The 17,902-nt window shown below is 36.5% G+C and overlaps 1 protein-coding gene across 1 annotated transcript in view; it reads left to right on the forward strand.

Annotated features, from left to right (window-relative positions):
• The window catches only part of oca2 (oculocutaneous albinism II), an 88,019-nt gene that overhangs the window by 64,184 nt on the left and 5,933 nt on the right, over positions 1 to 17,902 (forward strand). Inside the window, exons 21-22 of the mRNA XM_067374287.1 lie at positions 4,888 to 4,981; positions 6,652 to 6,745. Coding sequence (XP_067230388.1) covers positions 4,888 to 4,981; positions 6,652 to 6,745 — 188 coding nt within the window. The remainder of the gene's footprint in view (positions 1 to 4,887; positions 4,982 to 6,651; positions 6,746 to 17,902) is intronic.

A 17,902-nucleotide genomic window follows, 5' to 3' on the forward strand; every position in this document is an offset into this window, starting at 1 on the left:
TTATGTTCACCCAGGCTGCATTTATTTGATCAAAAATGCAGTAAAGTATTATAAAATATATTTACAATTTAATTTTTTTTTAATATATTTTAAAATGTAATTTATTAAGCTGTGATAGCAAAGCTAAATTTTCAGCAGCTTTTACTCCAGTCTTCAGTGTGTCAGTCTTACAGAAATAAATCTAATATGCTGATTTGATGCTTGAGTAATATTTCTTATTATTACCAATTTTGAAAATAGTTATTTTATTTAGCTTAATATTTTTGTGAATACTGTGATACATTGTTTCCATTTACATTTTTATAAACATTTTTAATTCTTTGATGAATAGAAAGTTCAAAAGCACAGTGACATTATAAATGTTTGGATCAATTTAATGCATCCTTTATGAATAAAAAAATTTATTTCTTTGTAAAAAATCTTACTGATCCCAAACTTTTAAACAGTATTGTATGGAGCACCTGTTTGAAGCGATGTGCCTTGCCCTTCAGTTGACGTATTGACAGTTGACTTTTGTTGTTGTTTATGCAATTAAAATGATAAATATAATTCGATTTCCTTCCCAGTGGAGGGCCCGACAATACTTTTTTGGAATAGTTTTTAATTTCCATCTGGGCAAATTCTGTCAAAATAGTTATCAAAGATGAGGATATTGGGTCTTGAGAGCTAAACAGTGGTATCTAAGAATAAAAAAAATATATATTATATAACATTGTTTATTATGAAATGCTCTCAACCTGCTGATTAATGACAAAGTTAAATGTAGATAAAAAATTGTCTTGTTTCTGCATTGTTTTAGTGAAAGTATCAATCTATTTTGCTGTTCAATGCATTTTTGATACTGTTGTTAAAATAACCGCATCATCTTCAGCTGTTAATGTGGCGTTTTAGTATCTTTAGCGGGAGAGAGAAGCAAGAACGGAACGGAAAAGGCTTGAATGAAGCGTGTTTAGCTCTAGATAAAAATATTAGAGGATATGTGTACTGCTCCATTGTTTTGACGTGCTGCTCACCTTACTGCTACCGATGTATGCCTTGCGGTAACCCCCCCGTTAACCCCCCCCAATACAATACAACCATACAACGTTCAACCCCCCCAAAGTTGAAACCAAATCTAGGATCTTTACTTGACATATCTTGCCTAGACCACCAGATTTTACAGTTTTACAGATTTTTACAGCCAGTGTAGAGGACAGGAGCTGTTGTATGCTAATAAATTAATTAGAAATATGTTTTTCAAACATAGCTCATGCTGCAGGACACTGCCGTCACTGCTTGACGTGTCAACTGCCCACGTTCTCTTTACAAATAGGTGAAAAAAGTGCATCTTAATCTCTATAGTAGGCTGAATCGTGTGAGGAACAGTGGTGAGTGATGATGTGCTATCGGAGCAGCGCATGAATCATGTGTATCATGAAGGAACACGTGCTGTGAGCTGATATGATGAACATGCCACCAAACAGACAGAGCTGTGCTGCCAATCGCTCACTGCCAAATGAGCAGAAGGGAAGAATGCAGGGCAGATGAAGAGACAAGTCACTCCAGAAATCACTTAGCATTTCAAAAGCCTTTTCATTTCTTTCTTCTCCAGCATTTTCCACACATTTAATTTGATCTGTCTATTTTGCCCTCTTTTCTTTCTTGCTTTCTCTTTTTCTCTCACCTCTAGTAGTAGGGATGTGCAAAACTACATATTTTTTAAATGTAGTTGTTAGGTTGCCTGAATGACTAATTGATTACTCTAATTAGCCAGTTAATCTGACCCTGATTATATACAGTACATTGCTTAGGGAGCTTTTACATATAGATCTTACCCTGTTTGACTAGTTGGTTGTTGGACTAGTTCGCCACCGATTGACCTGCAGCTCTTTTATTTTGCCTCATTCTCTTTCTCACCGTCTGTCTCTTTCTTTAGCTTTGTGAAAAAGGAGAGATAAACAGGGTGAAATGGACTTGAGCTCAGCATACACTTGTGGTGGCAATGAATCACATTGATTTTACCGGACCCTTCACTGTATAAATACAGAAAACACTTCTCAGCAGTGCCCTCTAACAATCTAAATCTAAAAAGGCCACGCAGTTAAACAGGCACTTCATTTTTGTTGAGCACAGAATGAGCCTGTTCTTGACTCTACCAACGACAAAAATCAGCATGCATTCAGTTCTTGAAAAGTGGTATAGATGCTGGTGTCCCCACCAGACCTCATAACTAGCTTAACCAAAAGTCTCATTACTCATCACTTTTAAATCTTATTTGGTCAACCAGCTTCATAGAAAGACCTTTTAATGCTAGAAACCAGCACTAAGCAGAATATATCGTCATGAAAATTCATGCTGGTCTAAACAGCAAATTTCTTTGTGTTTCTGTGGTCAGAATTTTAAATGGTATTTTATTGACTCCATATCACACCGACCATGCATAAAGCAATTTTAAATTGGCCTTCATGTGCTCTGGCCTTCTAGGTCCACACATCAGACACAGTGTGTTAAGTTTGAGTATTCTATACATTTTCAAATGTGACACAATCACTGACATCCATATGGAGCACTGAACATCTGATCTGAAGATCAATACATTGTCTAGAAGTTGTTGTTCTTCTGTCCCTGGACTCGTCTATAAGGGATTATATATGACACATACATGGTATAAATACTCTTCTCCCTCACCATGTTTGTAGATCTCCTTTGGTGTCCCTGGCCATTTGTTGGGTGACTTGCCAAGGATTCTTCTGTAATTACAACAAGTAAACTAGATAAAAGTGCCTGTGGGATTTGATGAAGGTGATCATATAACATGAACATCATTGACCGTTCTTAACTTGTATAACCATAGGTCCTATCTCTGTGATAGACCTAGTTTGAACCAAAACTGATGCTTTCAAGAACTCTCAGTGGAAATCCTGCAATAGATATACAAGCAATCCCAAAAGAACCTCCTTGGGAGAACCAGAATATCCAACTGAATCTGAATCTGACTGATGACAAATAATTATATATACAATTAAATATGTCCTTGGTCATTATGCAAAACAATTTAAACTATTTTTGTTTTGTAAATTTTACCTTTCTCCCTTGCCGCTAATCTTCTCCAAATCCGAGTTGTATCGCTCCTGTCTCTCTCTTTTTTTTTTAATCAAGTTATAAAATTATCATTATTATAGTTAAAAAGTTTGGGGTCATGCATTTATTTGATCGAAAATAAAGTAAAACAGTAATATTGTGAAACATTTTTACAATTTAAAACACATTTTTCTAATTTAATATATTTTTAAATATAATTTATACCTGTGATGGCAAAGCTGAATTTTCTTCAGTATCACATGATCTTTAGAAATCATTCTAATAAGCTGTTTTGGGTCTCAGGAAATATTTCTTATTATTATCAATGTTGAAAACTGTTGTGCTGCAAAAGAATTTTGTAGAAACCATAATATATTTTTCAGGATTCTTTGATAAAAAGAAATTTCAAACAGAATTTATTTGAAACAGAAGGTTTTGTATATGTGAACAATGTAAAAGTATATATATATATATATATATATATATATATATATATATATATATATATATATATATATATATATATATATATATATATATATATGATAAATATGGTTTCCATTTTTGGCTTATAGAGTATTTTATTGCAAAAAAATAAATAAACAAAAAAAACGTATTCACGGTGGTACAAGACACCTCCCCTCTGGTTACTCTGTTGGTGTTACTTTATTTAAAACCGGCTGGCTGTACATTATCCCTTATATTATCCTTATCTCTTCACATTTGTAAAAACAGAAGAAATGTCCCCAATAAATCTTGTTCCGGTGTAGCTGCTCATTTATAGACAACTTAATGAAAGTTTAATCCACATTAATTATCAAACAGTTGTTTTATGTATAAAAAATAGACTAATATGAGTTATGATTACAGAGATCATGTTTGAGATCTGTGAAAATGTTTCTATGCCACCTGTGTCAATTTAGGATTTTCTACACAGATTAAAATGTGCTATTTGCGCTCCACTGCAGACATAAAACTGCTATTTTCTTGTCAGCACAAGTGTATGGTTGCTTTGGCTCCCGGTGCCCTCCCATCCACGGTGGCGATGCCACAGCTGAATGAACCGGATGGCAAATGTAGTAGAAAATGTAATCACAGTTGTGCTGTGTAATTTATTCAAGTCGATTGCAGCTGAAGCCGCTGTTAGCTGGGAGGCCAGCGTGTAGCAGACAAGTGGCTACACACTGAAATCTTCGAGGCAGAAGGCATTTTCTGCAAATATGCAATCTTTAAATTAAACTACACTGGTGGGAAGATCGAATGCTTATGTGCCTTGAGAAATGGATGCATGCGTGCTTCTTGTTGTCACCACAGGGATGCATTCTCTGCCTCTCACCGTTATATGCTCATGCTAAGTACTGATGGCTATAGCCATTGTGGAGCCATAAGTGTTTTTGTCTCGTTTATATCTGTGTAGATTTCATGCCTGGGCTTGGTTCATACATGCTGTTTCATGAGGTTTTCATTTTCTCTTTTTTTTTTCGAACTGTGTGTCTGTGCAAAAAGAGAGGAAAATGGAAAAGAAATCTAATGTCATCCACTATTGATTTTCTTGTTCTTGACTAGTGCAGTAGAAGAATATGACTCAATCTGCTAATAGGTTGAACAGCTGTCAGAATTATTGAATATAACACTCTTCATGACCCTGACATTCACAATGCTTAGTTCTTGACAGATGGCTGTTTGTAATAGGCATTGCTTAATTGTTCATTCTTCATTTACATTGCCTCTGAGAATTATGATCAGGTGATTCATGCCTTCTTTTTGTCAGTCAGTCCATCCATCCATCATTAAGTTTGTTTGTTTATTTATTTATTTTTTCCATAGATTCCTGTGCTCATAAACCTCAGTCAAGATGCCGATGTCAACCTGCCAATCAAACCTCTCATTTTTGCATTGGCCATGGGAGCTTGCCTTGGAGGTCAGTTACATTTTCAAGTGTGTTTTACTGTAAAACAAACATACCATTACAGCAAACTTGGTTCAAGTGGTTTGAGTAACTGAAATGAACACTTCTTTTAAAAGACATCCTTTGTAGCATTTCATTTGAATTGCAAGCCACCTCCTACAAGCAAAGAAGTATTTGCTTTGTGATAATGTTTCTGTGATATCCCTTACTATTTTATTCTAGTAATTCAAACTCAAATCAGAAAACGGGTCTTATTTTATTACATCGTGTCATCCTTAATAAGCTGTGGTTTTTCAGTACAACTCACTTTTTCCTCACTTGCTTTCAAAGTACAACAGAGCACAATAGATTGCTCTACATTTAGGAATGTAGTGTGCTTACAAGGCCATCTGAAAATGCCTCATTGCCTATTTGGCTCTAAGGACACAGAGAGAGAGAGATGTGGTTGTCCTACAGCGTAATCACAAGAGATGTGTTAGCTCTATTATCGATCCATGCTAAGGCAGGCTTCTGGTTTTGTTGTCACGCTGACACCTTTTGAAATGTGAACATTTCATATCAAGACCATTCTTCTACATGGGCCAACAACACACTATAAGAAATATGTCCTTTAGGAAATGATGAATTGATGGCTATAAACTGCTTTTTGAAAATGAAACCCTTAGAAGACATTTAGGAATTAAACTGAAAATGTGGTGTTGGCAATGCTTTTGTGAAGGAATCAAGATCCTTTTTATTTTTTGTTGTCTTTTTAATGTCTTACATCACAGTTGTAATTTGTGTAAAATATGTATTTATATAATTATTCCATAAAAATTCAAACTCTGCTTTAATGATCAAAGTTAAAAACATTTATACATTTTTAGGTCATTTTTATAATGGATTTTCTTCATATCCAAGACAAAATATTAAAGGCGTTTGAATGATAAAGACATGCAAATGACCTGACCACGGTCTAAAACAGAAACTTCTGACATGCTAAAGGCACATAACACTGGCAGTTTCATTCTAGTTTTGCAAGTCTTATGAGATTGAGCTGTGGCTTTAAATGTCTGTGAATCTCCACCATACTACAACTGATGAAGCCACTTGGATCAGAGGTGGGACAGTAAATTGAAGAACACATCTAGATGCTCCACAGTGTAATTTTTTTTAAACATGCTATTGATGAATTGATGACCTCTGTCCTTCATCAGAAAGCTATCATGCCTGTGATTTGAGTTGGATTCTTCGTGCCATGCATTATCAAAAGAGGTACTACAAAAGAAACCCTTGCTAAATCACCTCTGCAATTTAGCACTGAAGGTCATTTCATGGCTGATCCTCTAACAGGAGTGATTGCACAGTGGAGAACTTTAAATTGCAATCAGCATAACAAAATCTGCTGTGCACATTGGCACCAAATCAATTCTAATATTCATTTATAAAGATCCATGTTTGTGCAGTGCTGTGTTTGTAGAGGACATGTAGTGCTATTTAAACATTTACAAATTCTCAGAGCTCTCTCTCAAGGCAGACTCAAATGATTGGATAGAGTATATGTACATGGAAAAATTCACTGGGCAAACTTTTTTTTTTTTTTTCATTAAATATAAATGAATGTCTATGTTTATTCAGGGTATCAGAGTTATCCAAGATAGTCATTTTTTATTTTTTTATTTTTCCTTTTCTTTCTTTGAAAGGAAATGGGACACTGATTGGAGCATCTGCAAATGTAGTGTGTGCTGGGATTGCTGAACAGCACGGCTATGGATTTTCCTTCATGGAGTTCTTCAGGTATTTATATTGGGTACACATTTATTCTTCCACAGGTTTTATAAAACTTTTGTCTTTTGTGTCCAACTGTGGTAGGAAATTGATCTCAAATGCCACACACATTTTCTGCTGTTTTTATTGTGTTTTAAAGAGACAAGTTATGCCAGTATTTTAATAAATTTTTTAATGCCACTCTATTTGTTTTCTATAGTCAGTATCCAATGACTCTATGTTCGTTTGCTTGACATTTTGGTCAGGTGGTCTGTTTCTTTCTAAGTGGGCAGTTCAAAATAAGCTGCGATGAGCACCAGACTCTGACAGGAAAAGAATGTGTTTTCTTCTTTGTCAAAACTAGTATTGCTAACAGCAAAATTACCCAAGAGTGCAAGAGTCAATCCACTAGCTTTATGTCCAGATGTTTATAGCCTTTTATGTACTCTTACTTCATGTCCAGATGTTTATAGCCTTTCATGTACTCTTACTTCAGGGAAGCTGTGAGTATTCCAGCCAGATCGGTTGGCCACTGGTAGCTTAAGTGACACTTAGGAGGGCTGTTTCAGGGCAAACTCTAATACACTGCTTGCAAGCAGCTGCTGCAATCTGCTGCTTCTCTGTGGCCGGTTGCATAAACTGCTAAGACTAGTCTTACAAGTTAGTCTTCAAATATTTTTCTTCAAGACTGTTCATAATTGTTTATATCAGTTACTGTACATAAAAACCTAGATTTGTCTAATTTGATACCGAAAAGTAAGACTGATTACCCCTAACTAACTGCTAGTTGATTAAATTAGTTCTTATAGGATTAGTTAAGTTCTGAATTAAAATTAAGATTTCTGAGGAAACATTCCAGGATTTTTCTCCATATAGTGGACTTCATTGGGGTACAACTGGTTGAAGGTCCAAATTGCAGCTTCAGTGCAGCTTCAAGGGGCTCTGCACATGAGATGGAATTCTTGCCCTACCACAGTACTTCTGTACACGGTACTACATCACGCGTGACTTTCCAACGTGATTACATAATGCGCCGTGCATCGCAGAGCAGTGCAAGATGAGCATTTGTGGTTAAAAAGTTTATAAATTATTTATTTATTTATTTTTTCGGAAAAGACCCTAGACCAGAGCCCTACCCCAGTGAAATCCACTATATGGAGAAAAATCCTGAAATGTTTTCCTCAAAAACGTTAATTTCTTTTTGAAAGAAGAAAGAAAGACATGAACATAACATAAACATAACTTTGACTGTTTTTATTTCTTCAAATATTTGATTATCTGTTGTGCCATGTATACTTGGACAGAGAGATGAAGACTGTAGCTCGACTACATAAAAATCTAGCCTGATTATATGTAAATGTACTTATTGGTTACTCTACTTTATTGCTTACTTATTGTTGCTACCAGCGTTTACTTAATACGCAAGTAGAGCTAAAGAAGAGAAGGACAATATATGAACTTTCTTATAAGTCCTCTGTATTAATATATTTTTTGTTGTGAACACATTTGTCTTTACATGTTCTGTGTAAAATCAATGTAAATGGAGCATGTTCACCATGTTCCAAAAATATCCCTAAGTGTGCCTCTCTTTTTAAGAAGTGACAGATCTAGTTTTAGAGAGACTCTTAAGACAGCTTGATTTCAAGCACTCTCTAGCGTATCAACAAATACATCTGAATGTGGAAAAGGAGCTGCTCGCTGATTACCTCTTGGTGAGAGGCTTGCGAAGATATTCACCATCTCTTTTGATTCGGTTCTCCCTGCTTGTTACCACCTGCTTGATGGAAGTGCTTTCCATGCACATACAGATGCATGCAGATATCTGGCTTTCTCCCAGTTGGTGGGGTGTTGGTGGTCAATGGTGAAAAAGAGGAACTTGAATGCACATCTGATTGGACTGTGAAATGATCCCGGTGGGAGACAGTGGGGTCTTTCATGCGGAGTATATAGAATCTGAAAAGGAAGTTCAGACATGCCTAGCACAGAGCCAGACATGAAGGCACTTCACATTTTCACTGATACCTTTGGGACTTTGTGTCTTTGGATTTACTTAAATACTACTAACAGTTTATCGTGAAATGTGCTCAACCTCCTATACATATATGTAAAATATATAACATAACATTGTATGTTTTACATATATGTTATGTAAAACATACAATATTATACATAAATATAATTAACATTTTAATATTTTTCCATGACCTAACAATCCATCTTCATTGACAAGCAATCGCTTACTATTTTGTGGTTCTTTTGCTCGTCTCTCTGAGGGGCCATGGCACTTTTTAAACCCTGAAACAGGAGAAATCAATGGCATTAGACAGAGCCCAAGGCTCCTCGGCTCAACACAGGGAAGGAACGGGAGCTCAGTCTAAACGGCACATCAGACAGGGAGATAAGATACATCAATTCAAGCTAATCTTGGGAGTGAATCCAATCCATCCTAGTGTTTGCAAGAACCCCAGATTCTGCCTCGCTCTTCACTTTTAGTTGAACGGCTGCCACTTGCTTCAGATTCTGTTTCTGTAATGAAGCACCTCCCCTAAGCCAAAGACCTGTTCACCGCGTGCACTCATGAGATTCTATCCTATTCATTCTAGGGCCCATAGGACTGTCCAGAGGCAGGTAGAGCAGCTGGGTAACTCTGGGCTGAGCCAAATGGGGATGGGCTGGTGGCAGTGGGTGGGTGAGGGAGGAGGGAATCGCCTGTGGGATCTTATTTTTTTTGGCAGTGCTAGGAAAACAAACAGGGTGGCAGCAGATGTTTGAGTAATTGCTCATTCATCATTAACCTCCCCTCTGCCTGATACTCACAGAGAATCCAAGTCATCCTCATCAACTGCTGCATATCATCTTAACCGCTTTTATACCACTTCAGGTACAGTCCCAGAAGTAGATAAATTGCGATGTAATCCTGGAATATTCTCTTGTTGTATTTTGGGGCTTCATTTGAGTACCCTGTGATGGTTAGAACTTTGTGATGAATGTGTAAGTCCTCAGCTCAGCCGGTAATTGGCTGATTGGTCGGTTGCTATGGGGATGAAGGGGGGACTGAGACTTTCTCTGGTGCTTTGGTTAGAAACTAGTGATGGAACACCACTGAGCTTCACAAGTGCTTCACAAAGCAGCTGAAACTGTACTACACTGTTCCTCTCCTGATTTGTAAAATAACAAGACTACCTGAGCTGGGGACTAGTTTATTCTATTCCGAATCTAAGCACAATATTTACTATATACTTTTTTTTTTTTTTGCTTTAATTTTAGCTTTAGCTTCAATCTTTTTAGTTAATGTACTTTAAAAATGTAGTTAAGCCAACTAAGGCTGCGTTTACTACCGAAATGTCTGCGCGAATCATTTCACACCGGACTGCTTTGTGAAGAATGCCAATACAAAGGGACAATACAAAACATACAGTCTCCAGAGTGATACTGGATACAGCAGTAATAAAGGTGAGGGCACTTTATTACAGTTCATTGGAGTTGATTTACTGATATAAAGTTTACCAGTTTGTTAAGCACCACCCGAAAAGACATAATGTCCTTATCTATTTGTTTACTGTTAGTTGTAACGAATGTTTCTATGTACTTTGCTATGTATGTTGATGATAATGCAAGGGAGAGAGAGAGAGCTTATGGATAATATTTTAATGCACACTTGCACTGTGTTATTTTAGTGAAGACATATGCTTCATATTTTGTGTAAAGTACAATAAACGTTATAAATCTCATCGGTAAACTGGCTTGTACTAATATAGTGGATAAAAACAAGAAGACAATACAAGTTATAACCGTAATTGAACTAAACAATACCTGTTCTATCTCCACGCAGCATACTGTATATTCGCAGTTTCTGTCATTATAATGCATCCTGATTGAATCCTGACAGAGAAGAATGAGCTCTTGAAGCTCCGCCCTCTTAGGCTGAGCGCAGCAGCTCATTTTCATTTAAAGGGCACACACTGAAACGGCGTGTTTTCTCAACCCCAAAAAGTGGAAATTTTAACATGATATAAAAAATTATCTGTGAGGTATTTTGAGCTAAATCTTCACATACACACTCTGGGGACATCAGAGACTTATTTTACATCTTGTAAATGGGGGCATAGTAGGTGCCCTTTAATGCACAGATCTGATCTTTTGACCAAATTTGATTTTTTTTTTTTTGTCCCGCCTGTTTGTTTACATTCTCATTAGACACGACTGTTATCCGATAACTGTGTTTACATTAATCCCTGCCCAAAACATTTTTGTTGGTGATCACTTTACTATGCGACATGGACCTCGGGTTTGAATGGATGTGCTATTAAAATTATTTATAATTCACGCCGGGCGGTACCATTATTATTTGCCAGCATGGATGTTTTCAGTGCAAAATCTAATTGAACGTATATAGAACAGCAGATCTACGGTTCATTAGATCTAGAATTCTGAAGTAAAATAGCGTGGTTGTCACAATTGTGGACTTGCTCCACCGCTTGCTCCATGCTACTCTTCGGCTCCGCATCGGGCCTCCTGTCTACCAGCTTGACTTGAGGTTGAGCCCCCGGCTTCACATTGGCCAAGCCCATCAAAGCCAATCAAACTGTTGTCTCTTGTCTCTACCTCGACCGGTCAGCCCATCGGCTCCACCCAGGCTCTGCACTCCCTCGACTCAGCCTCGGTCAGTCATTGCTCTGCCTCTGGCGCTGACTTTGGGTCTCTGGCTGCACCTCGACCATCCACCCCTTCGGCTCCCTTGGGCTTCTCCTTCCCTTGGGCTTCCCAGTCATCCTCACTCTCTTTGTCGTCGCTCCTGTCTCCCGAATCCCTGTCTCAGCTTCGGGCCCGCAAGCCAGCAGCTCCACCTTGGGCTTCCAGGTCGGGGATGTCGCCCTGGTCCGTCAACCTCTCTGCTCCATCGGATATGGCATGCACCCTGGTTCCGCCCCCGCCGGCCAGTCCCCAGGTTCCACCTAGACCTTCAGTCAAGGCTTCACCCCAGGGCTACAATCCCATGTCATTACTGTACTTTTCTGTGAAAGTGTAAAAGTGATCATGCTGCATTCTGTGTTGTTCTCTGACAATGAAATGAATTTAATCTAAACTTTGTACTTGCTCCAAAAGTCTTGGTCTGATCTCTCCCATTGTAAGTGACAGAAAGTCTTCCATTGGTGTTCAAATGAGTCCAGATTTTATTAAACCACGCATCACTTTCTTTTCCTGTCAATCTCCTGTCCTTTTCCACTGACCCTAGCCTATCCCAATAGTGGCGATATTGGCTTGTGATGACTCACTTGGCTCTGCAGCCTTGCTCCTCTGACCTCCATATATACTTTTTATCAGAAAACCATCACTGACTGTGTTTGGCATGAGGAGGGTAGTCAGAATGACCAAGGCTTTGGGGACCTGCTCTTAAATGGAGCATGTTTATCACACCAGGGCCAGTTGCCTATATTGAGCACTTTTTTCCCAATGCAACATCCATCTTCTGGTGGCATTTTCCATCTCTGGCCAAGCCCTCTGAGTGAACTGCAGAATTAATGAAGTGACATACAGAGACATACTCTGACTACCAGTAAAACTTTAATGATGCAGAGCGTGTAAATCCATGTTATATGCACATTATTGATAGGCTGTAAGTCTGCCTCCTGACACCTTTTTACACAAGTGTGACCTGAGCAGCTCTCAAGAGAAGAACCTGGTGGAGCAAAATAAGCAAACTATCGAAGTTAACCATAACAGTTTGATTACAAACATATTTTGTATATTTGCTTGCCTTTTAGGTCAGCAAGAGACATATATGAGTATGTGTAATTAGTACTGCATTTCTTTTTACTTTGCACCAATGAAAAGACATTAGTAAAAATTGTAAGAAGCTGCTACCGTGTAGAAATTACACACTTTAGCTTTAGATTTTTGTATTATTATTACAGTATATTTCATTTTTCATTTACATGTACTCTTCCTAGTTTTCTTACTTTAATTCTCTTGTTAGGATGTATTATGTGGTGCTTAATACAAACACAGTAGTCTGAAATTGAAAGTTTCAATGAAAGGAAAAATAAGTGTAAGTAATGCATGTATTTTATACACAATATACTGTATATTTGCATCTGAATGTTTGTATGTGGTTTAGATTAAGATAGGTATAAATATAGATGTTTGCATTTGCATACAAATGCATCAGCATTTTCATTAATGCTGAATTAATTAAACTGAGTCTATTGCAAAACACTTCCAGCAAAGAATCCATGAATACCATCGACTTTCTTCAGGGCAGATAAACAGTCAGTGTAACTAAACAACAGAGACAATACTGTCTGATTTACTTGGAAAGGGCCTCATTCTGTTGTTTCCAATAGACGAAGCCCCGCTTTCCTTTTCTGTGGATCTCCCACGTCATGTGATGTAATTAGCATTCCCATTTTCAACCGCTGTGTCTTGATACCCCTGTGCCACACACAATACCAAACCTGTGCTTGGAGACTGCAGGTGTGTAATCAATTACTTACCCTGTATGTTAAATCAAGAACAATGAATCCCATTCTGCATGGACCACCAGAGACAACCTCTCCTCAAGATGCAATAGCTGTACACAACTGAACACCTAAAGAGAAAATAATAGAGCAAATCCTTTTCACTGCCTCAGTCATGCACCTTCTGCTACCTTCTGGCTTTAAAACAATATTGAATGCATTTTATAACAATAAAACGGTTTATTTCATTGTTGTATAGCGTATTGTGTAATGAAAACTGTCTAGGTCTAGGGCAGGGCAGGTTGGGACATGGAAAGAAAACAGAAAACAGACACATTCAAACATGGATGTGACTAATACAGTTTGAATGGAGATATGTAGTGTGCACACATACTGGACAGGGAGGATTGCCACCAAATGTGTATTTATTCATTTTTTATATTGTTTTGTCCACTTTTATATTTAAATTAGAATTTTATTTTTGGTGCTTTGCTTAATCTATCAATCCAAAGAGTTGCAAAAGTGCTGAGATAAAGTTTTGAAGCTGTATTGTCCTTCAAGAACAAGTGGTAAACAAAAGGATAAGCAGGAGAAACACAAAAAAGTTGCCATAAAAAGTTTTCTTGAATGTTTTTCTCTAGTTTTCAATGCATTAAAGGGTTCTTTGGAACATAGATTTAGATTTTATTGGAGGCACAGATACAAAATCAAAGCATGGTTTATGCATGCAGAATTCCCTCAGAATTTTTTAGAAAAATATAAATTATGTTTTAGACCATGTCTGTTAGCTCTGGGGCCATCTATATGCTAGTGTATGCTTAAACATTGACAAAAATCACTTTTAGTAGATATACTCATTTAAAATGTATAGTCTTTCTCTTCCAGGAAAGTGGAACAAATATTGATGGCTCATGGTGTGCCACACAGATGTTAGTCCAAATCCAATGCTCTCTCGAATGAGACTGAGCCTCCTCCTGCGACTAACATGTGCATGTGCTGCAGCAAATCATAGTTCATGGATATGAGTACACTAAATTTTTCTTCCTCTTTTAATAGGACATTAAAAACTCTGCTTATCAAGTGATTTCATGGGATCCTTAAACGATTAATTCACATTCAAATAAAAATTTCCTGATAATTTACTCACCCCCATGTCATCCAAGATGTCCATGTCCTGCTTTCTTCAGTCAAAAAGAAATTAAGGTTTTTGATGAAAACATTTCAGGATTACTCTCCTTATAGTGGACTTCAATGGCCACCAAACGGTTGAAGGTCAAAATTACAATTTCAGTGCAGCTTCAGAGGGCTTTAAAAAAAGCCCTTATTCTTCAAAAAGCTTACGCTGTATGTCCTACCCCTTCCCTATTCTACTTACGGATCCATTTTTTCCGTAAGTAGAAGAGGGAAGCTTTTTGAAGAATACGAAAATGCGGTTTTGGCGGAAGCACTTGGAAGGCAATCATTTGTTTATATAAAGCATATACATTTACATTTTTTTAGAAAATGACATATCGTTTCGCTAGATAAGACCCTTATTCCTCGCCTGGTATCATTTAAAACCCTTTGAAGCTGCACTGAAACTGTAATTTTGACCTTATAAGGAGAAAAATCCCGGAATGTTTTCATCAAAAACCTTGATTTCTTTTCGACTGAAGAAAGAAAGACATCTTGGATGACATGGGGGTGAGTAAATTATCAGGAAAATTTTATTTGAAAGTTAACTAATACTTTAAGCACATCAATCGTAAAATTACAATTCACAATAATTGATTTGTAGTCGGTTGTTCTTTCTTTCTTTCTTTCTTTCTTTCTTTCTTTCTTTCTTTCTTTCTTTCTTTCTTTCTTTCTTTCTTTCTTTCTTTCTTTCTTTCTTTCTTTCTTTCTTTCTTTCTGTCTTTCTTTCTTTCTTTCTTTCTTTCTTTCTTAGATAGCTAATGGTACATTGCATATGATCTTATTGCAAGAGATACTCAAAAAAGGCAAGGTTTCACTTGTTCTTCATACTTCATACCAAAATAATGCATTATTAGGCCACTTACTCGGACTGTGGCTGTATGACTGCTTTGATTTTATTGAAAGATTCAATTTCACTAAGATTGTACTGAGATTATTAAAGTCATTCAGCTGTTTATGGGCCTATTTCTAATGCTGTGCTTAGAGATTATAATTGTACAATTGGCCTGTAATTGTTGAGAACTGAGCCACTTAAATGATTCTTTTTTCAGAGTAACTCACACTATAACCACTTTTTTAACCTTTATGCAATAGCTTTTAGACATAATCATGATTGCTACCCATTCAGACCTTTTATGATCAAAGTTTCATGCTATTACCGGGCTGCAATAAGACCCCCTCTCCATGTCAAATGATATCACTTTCCCATTTGTTTGAAGCACTGTAAAAGTCTTTGCCACATAGGAATGCTTGTTAGAAATCGGACTACATGCTAATGGATTTCCTCTTTAACATTAATTTAGGAACAAAGAGAAAAGGCTTTTAAAAGTTTATCCTGATCCCGATGTTGCAGTCACCATTAAGGTGCTGTACTTCTAAAGTCTCATGTGATTTTGTGTGTGTGTTTAAGGGCGAGTCTTGGCAAATGATTAGGGGCCCATTATTGCAGATAGGGAGGACCTAGATTGGAGCTATTTATAGCTCCTGCTGTAGAGTCACATTGGGAGCATGATGGATGCTGTCAGGCTTCTGTAATTAAGGGAGGGAGTTTAAGTGGCACACCTGGGTATACAGGTTTACAGCACGGCAAAGAAAGATCAGTGTGCGAGTCTGTGTGAGAGAGATGCAGGCTTTCAGAAGAACACATCCATTTGTGTAGGCTATATATTATATTAGTTTAGATAGTAATTTTTAATGGATTTATTATTTAACCCAAGAACAGTGACTGGTGTGTAAATTTAATTTTCTTTGATATTTTAAATTCAGAAAAATATGACATTTTTGTTTGCACAATTTACTATACCAATTTCAATGCCACTCCAAATCAAATATGCTTCATTGCTTTATTGTTCAAGAAGGTATTTGAATAAATAATCAGTAAAGATCAAAGAAATGAATTAAAAGACAGTTTGTTAATAAAAACATAATTCAGCTCCATTTGCATTTCAAGGCATAATGACAGATATCAAATATTTTGACACATCCATTTTTTTTGTCCCGCTTGTTTACATTAATACCTCACCAATACAGCCATTTTGACCAGGAAGCGCATTTGATCGCCCACTGCTCAAAACCAGCTGCCTCTCTGTAAGTGCATGGGAAACTAATTAGTTTGAACAATACAGAAAAGAAAAAGAAAAAGATTTTTTCTCTTGTTAATTTTAGTATCAATGTGCTACTGAACTAGTGCTTTTCATATCATGGCTTTGAATTACCCAGTTAATTCAATTAGTTGAAGGGTTGTGATGTCTTCATCTTCTATAGATACAGAAAGCTTGTGGTTTTAGCCTTGTGATTTCTGTCTCTGTTTTTTGATTTTCACACAGTAGTTTCATTTATATTCCTAGAGAGACCAGATTGATCTAATGGCCTAATGCGAAACATTGTTCTATTTCTTTTTTGTAGTGAATGGAATTGCTTATTGCTTGTTTGCCTCAGCATTACATCCTTTATAGTAGACAGCTCAGTTATAGCGAGTCTACTTCCACAGATTTCTAAAAATTCTTACATTTTTAAAGATGATATTGAGAGAGCTCCTTTACATGTTTTTTTGTTGTTGTTTTGTTTTGTTTTGGTTTTTTAACATTTCTAATGAGACTCTATTCAGCTACCTCTTTCATAGTGGTGGAAAATGCAGGCCTAAATTGTGTACACTGCTACAACAAAGTTTTTTAAATCACTTTTATTCCTCAAATCAGTAATCAGTTTTATTACAAATGCAGAATTAGTTTGTTAAAATGACCATACTTCCAGATATTAAGCCAGAGTGAACTATGATTACAGGAGCCTTGAAAACATTTATAATGACTTGAGATGTTATTTGTGGAACATAACATATCCTTACCTGATAGAGCTTCATTCAGCAGTGAAAGGGTAATCACTTTAATCTTTTTGGATCATTTGATAGTATTTTATGTATTGTCTAGTTTCCCCGTATTATCACTGAAATGCATTTGAGAATGGATATAAGTTACTTTAACTTTGTAAAACTGCAATTTGCAAGAAATAGAGGTGCACTCTCTGACCTTAAAACAGACACAAAAACACATAGAGACAAAATAAATATAGTTGGTTTCCCTCTGATTGATTCAAATTTTCATGCAAATACAGTTCCTTATCTTCTTTTATATTTCAGAATTGTCATCCAGCGTTTAATGGGGACTTTCCATAGACATAATGATTTTTATACTGTACAAACTGTATATTCTATCCCCTTACCCTAAACCTACCCATTACAGAAAACTTTCTGCATTTTTAGATAAAAAAAAAACAAAACAAAACAAAAAAAACACTTAGTGTTATTTATAAGCTGTTTTCCTCATCAAAAGATGTGCCCACAAGGACAATGATATATAGTATATCCCTTTTAAAGACCTTGTTGCAAGCAAAAATAGTCTTGAGATCCCTATATTTTGTTGTAGTGTCTTATTGAAACATACTCTAAGAAATGTGTCCATTTGGTGCCCAAAACCAGCTTGATAAGGGCTTATTAATATTAATACGACTTGTTAACAAATTGTTCAGAAATTCAACCTATACTAGCCAATTTTGACAA

Source organism: Chanodichthys erythropterus, chromosome 21, assembly GCF_024489055.1.
Source record: "Chanodichthys erythropterus isolate Z2021 chromosome 21, ASM2448905v1, whole genome shotgun sequence".
Lineage (NCBI taxonomy): Eukaryota > Metazoa > Chordata > Actinopteri > Cypriniformes > Xenocyprididae > Chanodichthys > Chanodichthys erythropterus.